The following is a 13965-nucleotide window of genomic DNA, read 5'->3' on the forward strand; positions in this document are numbered from 1 at the left end:
TGTAGAGGAGGACTATGCTCTCAAAACCATCAAGTGACGGGGGTAAGTTTTAAGTCTGCACCTCACCTACCCTGGTGTCTGCTGACTGATGACAAGGACATTCCACTATTTACATTTATTAAACACCCAAATGCAAATTTAAATTAAAACGCAACTTAGTTGAGCACTTGCTTATACCAGTGGTGCACAGGCCTAATTTGGTTAATTTGCAAATACATAATAATATATATATATATATATACTCCCCTATATCAAATAATAAAAGTGTAAAAAGAAACAAACAATGTATAAATATGACTCCACCACCGATTGCCTAAATAGTCACGATTAATTTCTATTCACCAAGTGTTTTAGTTTAATCTTACCACAAACAAAGTGGTCTGCTTCTCTGGTTTGGCCTTCTTTTCCAGACTTAACTCTGCAGTGTGTTATGGCAATACTATGATAATTTGCAACGGGCGGTCATAGCATGAACTCACGTAATCTGACATTTAGATGTCATTTAATCTAAAAACAAATATGGGAGTTTGACATTATAAATCTGCAGGCTGTTTTGTTTATTGTGATTTAGGAATCTGTATATTGTTTCTTAATTGCCATAAAATGCCATTCCACTGATTCTTACAAAGGGTCATAAAGGCCACATAGCAGTATTGTTTATATGCTCCTTTGCTCAGTCATGCTTCATCTTCCAAACCATTTATTGCTATTCTAATCTTAATAATATTTGTCAGCAAATAGATTAAACATTCAATTAAACCTCATGAGCCTTTTAAATGAATCATGTGAGGTGTGTGTGTGTGTGTGTGTGTGTGTGTGTGTGTGTGTGTGTGTGTGTGTGTGTGTGTGTGTGTGTGTGTGTGTGTGTGTGTGTGTGTGTGTGTGTGTGTGTGTGTGTGTGGGTGGGTGGGTGGGTGGGTGGGTGTGTGTGTGTGAAAGAGAGAGAGCCTGTATGTTGATATGTAATGGTGTGTAAATATATTTATGGTTAAGGGTCACAGTGGCATTAACCTGACCCAAACTGTGTCCCTCATGGGAAGCTTCAGGCCACTGATTGTTCTGTGTTGCAGTCAGCTTTTGTGGACCCACCCCAAGTGTTTGCTGGCGCTTGTTTTTAAAAGGATACCGTGGGAAACCAAATGGGTAGATTCAATACTTCTAATATACACTGCATGGCCATAAATATCAACTATGTAAATATGTAAGAGCGTGCCATTGCCTGAAGGTTCATAATACAGTTGACAACAAATTGTTTAACCCTAACCGACACATTAAATAACCCCTTATTTGTTAACCGTAGACATATGCTTCAGAAGGGTCAAATTATCGGCATACATCAAGTATGAGAAACCATCTAAGGCAAAGAGGGGCCCGCAACCCAAATTTGCAGTGGTTTCGTTTGGCCCGTCAAAGAGTGGCTTTCCAAATATAATACATACCTGAATTTAAGAGCTTATTTAGTTATGTGACAGAACTTTTAAATAAACAAACTTGGATCTCAAATCAATGCCTCCCATTGAAATTAATTGGAATGCATTAAATTGATGCTTGCTCTCCCCAAAAAACAGCACCATTTTATCATGTAACACACTTAGATAAGAAATATTGTATAAAAACTAGGACTGTCAAGTGATTCTTTTTTTTTTTTACATCCAACTAAAGCCCATTTCCTTGCATTGACAGTGAGGTTAAAGGTTATTTTTGATCACTTAATTGCATGTTGTTGTCACCCCATGGTCCATGATTACTTCAAAACTGATATGGTTAACAACATGAGCAAAAAGAAAGATAAACATGATAATATACATACACTAGAGCCTGTGTTTCCTGATTTTCTGAAGAATATCTTTAATACTTTTATTTATTTTTATTTTTTTCATTACAAACCCCTGAGTGTTCCCACCCTTGTAAAGCTGCTGGAAATGTGAACGTATCTTATTATTATTGATTTATAGTCTTTCAGCATTTTATCAAGCACAATTCCACTCAACTCAAGGTAAAATTCAGACAATTAATCATCAGTAGAAGAGGACGCAAAACAGAAAACGAGCAGTATATTATCTTTTTCTGTGCACTTTGAGCGCCGGTATCCGCAGCAGAGCTAGTGTCCCCTTCATTTTTACAACAATGGAAAACAGTCTTTCTGTGGCAGCATCGGAGAAAGTTATACATGTAAACCAGGGGTGCCCACACTTTTTCAGCAGGCGTGCTACTTATCAAATTACCAAGTTGATGTGATCTACCTCATACACACACACACACACACACACACACACACACACACACACACACACACACACACACACACACACACACACACACACACACACACACACACACACACACACACACACACACACACACACACACACACACACATGTTGGTGTATTACCTTATTCTGATGACTTGCATTGCTTGTAATCAGACAGGATTCACAGTAGTTGCTGATAAAGTCCATAACTTCGAATTTACAATGTGGAGGGGAGAAAAGTCCTGATCTCTTTCCAACACTACATGAAAGTGGTTGTTTTTAGCTTTTTATTTGTCCAACTTCCATACTCATTTTTTATACCATTTATAAGACACATGCTGCTATAGTTTCAATGCGATCATTTGAGACTTTTATTTTGTTAGCACAGACAGGATGGAGCAGCACTTTTATTTGGAAAGACAGGAACTGTGTGGTTGGTCTTTACACTTTTGACAGCCGGTACAGAATTAGTAGGAAAAAACAGCGCTCGCCAAGTACTCTCATTAGTAAAGCATGAGCACAAACATATTAAACAGTGGACTTTCTAACAATTGGGAAGGTTTGTGTCATGTTTGAAACCATATTAAAAATAAATAAATAAATAAATCCCCAATCTTTTTCCATTTTTATACATTTTTGAAAAAGCTCCAGGTAGCCACTAAGGTCGCGCTGAAGGGCTCTAGAGCTGCGGGTTGTCGACCCCTGTCTTAAGCGTTCCGTAGTCTACATTGCACACAGTCGGTGGCTAGTATTTGCCGTTACAGCATTTATACAGTTGTAATTGTATTATAATTAACTATGAATTACAACTGAAGTTACAGCACTTACTTTATTGTAAGTAACTGTAGAATCACAGTTCTGCAGTTATAGCAAATTGCTGTAAATGTGTTTTACTGTAATTTGTTACGGTTTGTACAGAGGAAGAAGACTGCACAGACAACAGTGACGTCATTAAACTCGGTATTTATTAATATACAATAATATGAAGTATGAACCAACCCAAATAGGTGTATGGTGTGCGATTATGTGTGGGAATTCAATGTTGAGTGTTACCAGTAGTGTTGAGCGAGAGGCGGAAGTCCAAAGAGGGGCAAGGCTGGCTCGGGGGTCCGTGAGCAGGCAGGAAGTCAGGGGCAAAGGAGAGGCGTCAAAATCTGTGTCCAGGCGGGAGGTCGAGATCCCAAAGGTGCAGCCAGAGAACCCGAGGGGAACACAGGGAGACGAGACACACAGCTCGTAACACAGGAACGGAGGTAGACTGCTGGAAGACGACAAGGGGGACACAAGACCAATCAACTAGGAGGGGGAGAAACACAGAAAGAGAGTATGCATAAACCGAGTAGAATTTTGGCTTACTGTACAGGAACAGGTAGCTATGTTCTGGCCCAGGATGCCGGTTCACACTGGCTTAAGAAGGCAAGTCTTCTCATCAACGACAGGTGCGTTGATTGCAGATGATTGAATGCAGCCGCTTGCTGCAGCCGGAGTGGAGCGCGCCTGGCCCAGCGCAGCGAATGCGCACTGGTGTGCGCCCGGGCCGTGACATACTTTACTGTAAATGCTACTGCCAGTAATTTTCTGTAAATTTACAACGAGCCTTATTACGGCGTGGATGCTTAAAAATGCTGAAATTCTAGAAAACAAGCCTAAAATAACTCCTGTGTTTAAAAGGGAGAGTTTCACCAGACATAATTTTTAGGTGCAGAACAGTGCCAATGTTGTCAGCAATAGAGGGGGACCTTTAAAGCTTGGTATTAATGTCTTTACTGCACATTTGCAAGCTTTTAACAAGTACAAATATTCTCTTAAATGTCCCATCAGTCAGCCATATATGCCAAAGGCCTACATCTTATTCAAGTTTTAAACCCCTAATTGGTAACGTTCAAAAGGCATTTAAGAGTGCCCTTTCTTCTACACTTTTCTCAATTCCCTTTTAATGTGTTGTGTCAAAGTCTATTACCTCACTTGGACGTTTTTGTCCCTTAAAAGAGAGAGAGGGGGGAGAGAGAGAGAGAGAGGAGAGAGAGAGAGAGGGGAGAGAGAGAGAGAGGTAGTGGGGTGCCGTTTGCCGGGGTAAAAAAAAAGCCATCAGCTGAGGTTTGCCAGGTCGATAAAGCTTTTAGATTTGGAGATGTTTCTGGGGAGCCCATTTCCTGCGGCTAAGAGTTGTTAATGGAGCTTAAGGAATTATCCTATGACTCTCTGTTTCACTTTATTTGGACGCCCCTCGCCTCCGCTGCTGAATATGCTGCTGTCAAAGCCGCTTAATGAAAAGTAACGCGTCGCTGATTACAGTTTTATATGGTCTCTATGTAAAAAAAAAAAAAAAAAAAAAAGCACCCTGTTCATTTACCACCGCGCTCCCTGCGTGTGTTCATATTTGACACAGCTGAATGATTTACGTCCACACTCCCTCTTTTCTCTCCTACTCGCGTATCTATCTCACTAATATAAAAAATACCTTCACGCTAAATTAATTAAACATCACGACAGGGATGTCTTATCAGGTCTCTATAATAATCCATTAAGCACCAATTAACCCTACATGTATCTGTCAGATTATGTCATAAATCAACTCTCAAAATGATGTTTTGTTTTGTTTCTAATTAAAGGCAAATAAAAACAATAATGCTGACTCTAATATAAAGTAAATCCCCTTTGACCACCACATTTTTTTTTAGCAGAGAAGGGGGCTCAGTCGTTTTTTTCCCATTAAAATTCCTCTCTGCAGGCCCTCCTCCCTCCTCTGGCTTCTCCTGCAGGACAGAGTCCCGTGGGAGCTCCACTTTCGCCATTACTGTCAAGTACCCTTGACTCTTTTTCCCCCCTTTTTGCCCTTTTATCTGCAACAACTAATTCCACTTCCTTTGCCCTTTTCACTTCTCGACGACGTGAGTGGCTACCTTTCACTTTTTCCAGGGGAGATTTTTTTTTTCTGCTGTGGATGTTGTCTCAGCGAGGGAAAAGTGTCAAAATGATGCTTTCCTCCAGCTAATGAATGCATGGTGAATAAGTGAGCAGTTTGACAGCTGCATCATGGACCAGGTTGAGTTGTTTGGGTAAAAAGGGGCAATCGATGAGGGTGGCTGTGAAATATGTCCAGCAACATCCCAATTACAGCCTGTGTAGATAGCATGGATGCATATCTGACATGACGGGCTGTCCTGTGTGCTTTAAACTGATACACAAGAAATAAATGCTTCATTTAATGCATTATTTTTATTTATAATAATAGCAATATTTTCTTAAAAATCGAAAAGGATGCGAATACTAGTGCAACTCAATAAATTCGAATTTCAGGAGTTTAATTCATACTTATATCAGGCTGAGGAAAATGTTTAAGGTATTACATTTTATAAATTCACAGTAAATTACTGACAGATAATTGACGTTAAATGATTTAAGAAATAAGGTGATTTGTTGGAAAGTTACAGTACATTTAAATACAATATTATGCTCTGAAAATACTGTTCAATGATATCAAATCAGTTAATTTTTACAGTTTAGGATATTGAATACAGTGTTCCAAATCAACAATATTTCTTTTAAATGTTTTTTTTTTATATTTAAGTTTCTATTGAACTACTAAAATAAAATATTTTTTTCCACGAAACCATTTATTGAGATGCACTGTCAAAATCATATCAGTTTCCAGCACCTTGGACAGCAACGCTGAAGGAACGCCACCATTTCTCCCCCCAAAAATGCATTTAGTTTTATTTTCAGTGAACAATGTTGAAGCTGTGCTTCTGTGATACCCATTTTCTTTTTTTCTTCTTCTTTTTTTTCATAGTGATTTCCAAATTATTTTAGGTATTTATGCATGCTAATACGAAATAAAGTCAAATAAATAAATACTCTAAACCTCGGGGATTTGTTTCCCCAATATGTAAACATATTGTTATTATACAATTGTGTGCGTGCGTTGATAACAAAAAAAGCATGTGAACGAAATGTCAGTTCAATTATGTTACAGGATGTAACAAACAACAAGATGAATCCGTCCTTTCAAAATAAAGCGTCCAACTTGGTGTTGTTACGAGCAGAAGAGTTTGTTCATATTTTTGGGGAAAGTCATTGCACTGTCTTTGGACCCCTCCTGGTTCTGCTGGAGCCCCCCAGGGCTGCTCTTCTCTGCATCCAGGAGGGGTCCTTTGGGGGTGTTGCTGCTCCAGGAGACGGTGGTGTGGGTCAGTGCCTGGCTCAAAGTGCTGTGCCTAAACAAAGGGTCGTGGAAGACCCCGTCCACCCAGTTCCTCAGTGTGGTGACGGGCGAGTCCTGCCTGTGGTCCAAACCGGCGGCCGGCGAGGTAGCAGCGGGTGGCGGGCTGAGTGAGGAGGGGGGCGGGGGTTGGCACCGCAACATACATGACGGATACTCAGTCTGGACCAAGGACGTCGCAGTCTGCGCCAAAGACCAGATCCGGGGTTTCCCGTCTAATATGTGATGCTGCGGCTGTTGGCTGTAACACGACTTGGGCTCCTCCTGGTTCGTTTTGAGGCAACTTTTGCTCAAGTCCTTCTCCCCGCAGCGAGGGAAACGGGACCGGAGATTTTCATAGACACGTCCTTGATGAGGTGCTCCGCGGGGCAGTCGCCGGTGGTCGTCATGTGAGGGTTCATGTGGTATCTGTGCTTTAATTCACACTCCGAACTCTCGGACTCCAGGGTGTCGAAATCTTCCAGGTCGCTCAGCTGGAGATCTTTACTGGATCGACCTCGACTGTCTGCAAGGGGGGTGGAAAAATCAGAGCATATCATTTCCACTCAAACTTAATCCACTTTGTTTTATGAAGCACACGTGCAGTGAGTGCATAATCAATATTAACGAACGCCAACTAATCTTTAACATTATGGCTGCAGAAATCAGGGACGTGCACAGACATTTGGGGGGGGGGGGGGGGGGGGGGGGGCAGGTGCTAGGGCCTGGAAAAAAAAATGGGCACCAATGGGGAAAATCAGTTCTAAAATTAATAACATGATAAAAATCACAGCCAAAACATTTTCAATGAATATTATAACCAATACATCAAATCAAATTGATTAAAAAAATATAATTTTGTGAGCACTGTTGAGTAGTTTGGCCGAGAATTCTCACAACTCAAATACAAAACATTACAATGACCTATAGTCATTTGTTTACTTGAATTCATGAAAACAATTTGGGCCCCAGCAGAAAGGAGCACTTTTCCTATGCAGGGCAAAACGGGCAGCGACTCGAGCACCATTGGGTTAGCTGTTTGTGCATGGGCTTGGATGTGCATATTATGTGGAAGTGAAACAAAATATCAACATATTTTTATTGCATAGCAAATGTTTTGAGAAAATACTACATATTTATTAATCCACTTATTCATACATGTTAATAGTCAACACAAAACTGCATGAATACATGTGAGCAACAATTCTGCATGTGGAAAGGTTCTTATTTGTGTGTTCTGATAAAGCATACAAATTGTATTATTTTAATGCATAAATAATTGTTTTAATACTATATTGCATTCTAAATTAGTTGTGTCAAAATTAAATCAAATAAAAACACACTTATACATGTTAATTTTAGTTTTTGTAGGATTCATTATGATACATTTGCAAAAAATAGCTAAATAAAAGGCAACATTCCAAAAAGAAAACGTCATTGTTAAAACTAAACACTTGATCAGACATGGCATACATCTTTGTGAAACAAAACCAGAACCATTCGATAGGTTTTGCTAAACTGTTTCGAATAAAAGCCAAACCACTCCTATTGCGGAGACACTGACCATTTTCATTACTTTCGCTTTTTATCTGCTCCTCTTGAGAGCCGTCATCGTCATCGTCGTATCGCTTCTCCTCTGAACCCTTATTCCTGGGCGGCCATGTCATCTTGTTCTCCTTCTTCAACCTCCTCCTGGCGTTGGCGAACCAAGTGGACACCTGTGTTAGAGTCATCTTGGTGATGATGGCCAGCATGATCTTCTCGCCTTTGGTGGGGTAAGGGTTCTTCCTGTGCTCCTGTAGCCAGGCCTTCAGGGTGCTGGTTGTCTCACGTGTGGCGTTCTTCCGCCTTGGTCCTCCATCCATGGAACCATATCTGCTCGTGAGAAGAACACATAATGAGATCATTTCATAATGAAATGCATACACATGCATAACCAAGGTGTGATTTGGCTATTTACAACTTTAGACAATTATATAAATGCACCCAGTACTTTTGTCAGTGGTGACAGGCGATATTAAATGTTTTATATGGTTGCGGTTCGTTGAACTAATCTAAGGGGAAGACATAAACATCTGTTCTTGAACTATATTCCACTTCCTTGATTTCCCAGCACGTTATGATTGCCTATAAACAGAGCAGTTACGGCTTGCACTTTGGTGTCCTCAAAACCATCCTACAACCCTGAGTGCGGTAATGACAATGGCAAATACTGAACATTTTTCATTCATAACTTTATAGAATGTGAAATAATCCAATTTATAAAGGAGCAGTGTACAGTCTAGACAATTTCAAAGTGCACTCCCACATACGATCCCTCCATTTAAAATGCACAGTGTATGTAGTCGGTCAGCAGAGAGCTGTAAAAGTCCTCTCTTGGGAGGCTTTTATATGAGGCCTTATTGCTCTGCATAGCTTAGTGCAGGTCAAGCACTGCTCAGGGAATCAAAAGAAGCGAGCTGCACCTCTTCTCTCATCCCATTTGGTTCTCCATCAAATAAAATAGACTGTAAAATTGCTCTGTGAAGTGTAATGGTAAAAAGACAGACAGATAAAGGGAAAGTGCTGTAGGCCTCCTTGTTCTTTTGCAGTACTACATGAGCCGCAGAAACCTTGCCCCAGAACAAGAACTTTTAAGTGAGTTTCAAATATACACACATTATATGCGATAATCAATTTTAGTTTTTTATGTTTTCATTTGTAAAACATACAATAACACCAGGCATCTTTCACCAATTGGAAACCTCTTGAGAAAGTATGCACAAGGAAAAGCAAAAAAGTGGCACTTTTTCTTTTTAAATATTACACTTAAGCATCTTTTGAAATCTAAAGTAAAGGGCTACGTTTTTTGTTTTTTTTTTACAAAATGCCTCGTGTACATACTACCACACTTGGTTCAAGTACATGTTTTTTATTTCTAAAGTTTTCAAACAGGGTGACATTTTGCTACAGAATAACATAACTTTTGTAATTACACACATTTTATATCAAATACTTAATTGCACTATCATGCTTTTTTTTACGATTTCAGGGAACAAAAACAAACAATGTTGTTACCTGTCATATTGATACTGTCCCAAGGTTGGATCATAGGGATAGTAGGCTGCCGCTTGGGTTATTCCTGCATGTGCAGAGGCGGTGGCATCTTTTGTGTCAAATGTCCCCTGAAAATGAACAAAATTAGTTGGTTAAAAATGTTGAGACTTTGTTAATGAAAATTGGTGCACACTAAGTACTGTTAACATTTGCATAGGGTCACAACTGGAGCTGATGGAACCATGTGATGGAGGATTGTAAAATATCAACACAATAGTACAGTATATTTAGTACATGCAGAATGTCTTAAACAGAGTTGGATGTAAAAGAGGAGGACACCTGGAGGTTTTCTGACAATACACGCGGTGTAAAAAAAACCACATGAATTATATGTGTACCATCTGAATAGCAAAAGTAACTAAAGTGCAGTATATTTCACACCTGTTATAGAAGCAATACATTACAATATTTCACATGTCTTTACTGTGTATATAATTGAACAGTGTTTATGTTGTGTACAAGGTGTATTGATAATATGTTGTGTAAAGGAAATGTCATATTTTTAGGAAGCTCATTTTGTATTTGACATTGGTTAGGCACAATAAGTGTTCAACTTCAGCCAAAACCCTTTCGGTCTGCAACATTGTCAATTTATGAAAGTACAACTGTTTGTTTATTATGTTGACCACTGACTGAATACATAATAAACTAAACTGAACTATAATTCATTCAGATGCCACATACTGTATGTCTGTCACTGATTTACCCCTCATATTTTTTCCATTTTAAATATTATTCAAATATAGGATATATCAATCTGTTTCTTCCTACTCCTTTTCGGATAGTGAGAAACTAACAAATATGTGATGTACTACATTGTAACTGTATGCGTGTTTGAAATAAACTATAACCATAACCAATATCCTTATTGATGCATGAAAGTAAGCAAAGCATTTCACACAAATTCACATTCTGCTTGCATGAATACATTGAATGGATGAATTTGCCAACTTATGGGAAGTGATAAGGACGTGCAGCATGCAGCAGCCTTGTTAAGCAGCATGCTCCATCCATCAATGCCAAAAAAAAAGAGCAAGACTTCTCACCAGTGAGTAAAAAGCAGAGGCGTCTGTTCCATAAGTAACGTAGTTGCCGTATCCTTGAGCGCCGGTGTAGGGGCTCCCGTACACCCCCAGAGCGGCCGAGCTGAGCTCATGCCTGGCGGTGGCCAGCAACCGGCTCTCGTACACCGGGCAGTAGACGGGCGTCTGGCCGGACGCGGCCACTCCGGAGTCGGCGATGGATCTGCCAGTGGACTCGCAGCAAGTGGTCAGAGAGTTGCTTGTCATTAGGAACTGCAGGGAGAGAAAAGTTCAACACTCGATTTGACAAAAACAAGTGTTACATTTTATGCACATGCAAACTTAATAATAAACTGATACATGCATTATAGGCTGCGTCTGATGGCTCGGAGCCAAAACACTCACAAACATCACATGTGCACAACGGGTTGTCATGTGATCAGTGTCCTTTATATTCAATGCACAAGACATTTCTTAGTATAATTACTACTCCTGTGTTGTACCTTTGCAGGTGCAAAAAGAGAGTAAAAGAAACACGTGCAAAAAAAAAAGTGCGTGCAAAAACAAGTCAAATCGATAAGATCAAGCATTTGAAAGTCTACACGGGCATGCATGGACTTACTTGTGGAGCAGACGAATATGGATATCCTAATTGTGGATATGACATTGTAGAGAGGTCCCCCTATATCCAGAAATGAAGCCAGACTGAGGGTCTCCACTGTGACGCCGCTGCTGCTGCCTGCCTGCTGCTGCTTGACTGTACCAATTGATTGGGAAGCGCAGCTCCTTGGATGCTTATAGGGCGAAGCACAGAAGCATGTTTAATTTGTCTAAAATTCCCCGCCACTTCAAAAACAATAAAAAATAAAAAATACAAATTGTACTCGGGAAATGTATATAAACATGCAACGCGACTTATAAAAAACACATATCTGACGGATACATACAAAAAAGGCTCATAATTTTTTTTTTTGTCGGTTACATATTTTTGCTTTGTAAAAAAAAGTAGTATCAAAAGAAGTCGGCAGCAGATGCGGGTTGTTTTAAAAGGCTGTGGCTCTGACGTCACGCACTGCTCAGTGTAAAAAAAAAAAAAATGATCAGACTGTAACTTTAATGTGTTTTTTTTTCCCCAAGGGGTGACAACAATTGATACGTAAGTGCATTGTTTTACAGGGGAAGTTACTCAGGAAGTTGATTAATTGAAAAAACCTCAGTCCAATAATTGCGTATGAATATGCAAATATATGTAAAGTGGCACCTTGGTTTTCATTAGCAGTCCATTCCAAAAAGGTTCAAGTGTACAAAAACCAAGTCAATGAGAAAAAAAATGCAAACCCAATTAATCTGTTTCAGACACTTACACAAATGAACACAATGCACATTTTTAGAGAATCATTTTTAACAGAACACAATGTGGAATATTTATATATACATGTATGACAAATAAAATGGATAAATGAACATTAAACATCATCTTACCTTTATTGGCAAAGACAGCGACAAGGGGAGGGGAGAGCCAAGACACATCCTTCATACTTTGTGACGACTTCTCTCTTGAAATAAATAATGTTTGTCAGGCTCTTCATCAAAGTGATGTCACTCACAACTTTATTTGGCCCCATTGTAGGCTATTGTGCAGCCTGACTAAAGTAAAAAAAAAAGCTGTTATACAGCTTTCAATAGCAATCAGTTGCAAAAGGTCAGACAAAGACAGAATTGTACGAAAGCCATATATATATATATATATATATATATATATATATATATATATATATATATATATATATATATATATATATGTATTTTTTTTTCCATAAGAAATAAAGAAAATCCAATTCATCTGTTCCAGATACCTCACATATATTAACACATAACACATTTGATGGTTAATAATCATATTTTTACAAGCTTAAAAACATGCACACATGAAAAAGTATGGCCCGGGTGTCATTTACGGCCCGCAATACATTTTTTAACAGCCCACAGCACGTTGTAAAAATACTAATACCAAAACATTTTAAAAAGATAAAAGTGGAATGAAAGATCAAACAGGTGAATCAAAAGGAGAACAGGTTGAAATGTTGATGCTATTAAGATCACAACGCTGGCGTGCAGGCATGTAAAGATAAAAAAAATGACACATTGTACTGGATATGAAAGTAAAAAATATGAAGATGGTCAGCTACCCTTTAATTTTCCAACCCGCAGCCACTAGTGCAAAAACTTTGGACACCCCAAGGATGAATGAACATAAAACATGGAATCTTTATTGGCAAAGACAGCGATTAGTGGCGAGGGAGAAGACGACGGGAAAGTCACATGGACGCATACATTGAATAATATTTTTCACGCTGTATCAGAGAGTGCTGGCACTCACAATTTTACTTGGCCCCATGGTAGGCCTTTTTTACAGCTGCATACTAAAAAAAAGCTAAATCTATCTATATCGATCTGTCTATACATGTAGAGTATATATTAATTTATAAATGTGTGTGTTTTGGCAATCTCCAAACTGGTTAGCACCCAAAAAAGTCAGGCTTTCTGACCCATGCAGTTTATACTCAGTGCTTGCTTATGAGTCCCCAGTTGAGACATGTGAAAGGCCCTGAGGGTCACTCCTCAAATTAATGATGATGTACTCCCCCCTCCTCCACTCCTCCTCTCGCTTCTCCTCATCCACCACCACCTCTTCTTCTCTCCTTTCCCTGCAGTGCACTCCAGCTGGATCTCTGCCTACCGGTGACAGCTCGATTGAGGGTGATTGATGACTATCTAGGGGACCGGGGCCAACATAATAATATGATACCGGCACCTTGCAATAATTGCTCGCTTTCATTTACAGATGAAAGAGGTTAAAAAAGGGCTTGAGACGGAGGAGGCCGGTGTTTGACTTGAGTAACTACTGTTTTTCTTTATTTTTAGGATCCCTTTGACAGAAAGGTTTGAAGTGTGAGAGTGTATGAAACGTCTGGCACTCATTTATTTGGACAAATTGAATTATAGGGGGTTAGTACCTCAGAGCAAATGGTCGCATTAAGGCTGTGAACAGCGAGGGCGGGAGGGTCAAATGGGATCAGGCGGTGCTTTTTAATTTACATTAAGCCACCTTGCCCTTATAACAACCACAAACTGCTCAACCATGGACACACACACATTTGCTTTCTTTGCAAGCTTCCATTGTCAACACGTTGCTTTTTGGTAAATTGTGAGAGCGCACACACTATAGCATGATATCCCAATGTGATGGATACATACAGAATTAATCAGCAGACAGGAAATATGGCAGACAAACTTTACAGCATGCGGTCTACCCTTGGATTATCCATCGCCTTAGCCAGTGTTATCGGGCGCCTGTGATGAAATATTTAGGCGCACGAGTATATGCTCTTAG

General features: G+C 39.5%; 1 protein-coding gene across 1 annotated transcript; it reads right to left on the reverse strand.

Moving 5' to 3' along the window:
• Positions 1-5577: 5577 nt before the first annotated feature.
• On the reverse strand, positions 5578-11471 carry irx4a (iroquois homeobox 4a). The gene is given in 6 exon segments (XM_062064281.1): positions 5578-6780; positions 6783-6979; positions 8018-8328; positions 9511-9617; positions 10596-10844; positions 11194-11471. Coding segments are annotated over 6 exon segments (1401 nt in total). The 5' UTR covers positions 11239-11471; the 3' UTR covers positions 5578-6288.
• Between the last annotated feature and the right edge of the window lie 2494 nt (positions 11472-13965).

This window comes from Entelurus aequoreus, linkage group LG11 (assembly GCF_033978785.1).
Source record: "Entelurus aequoreus isolate RoL-2023_Sb linkage group LG11, RoL_Eaeq_v1.1, whole genome shotgun sequence".
Taxonomy (NCBI): Eukaryota; Metazoa; Chordata; class Actinopteri; order Syngnathiformes; family Syngnathidae; genus Entelurus; species Entelurus aequoreus.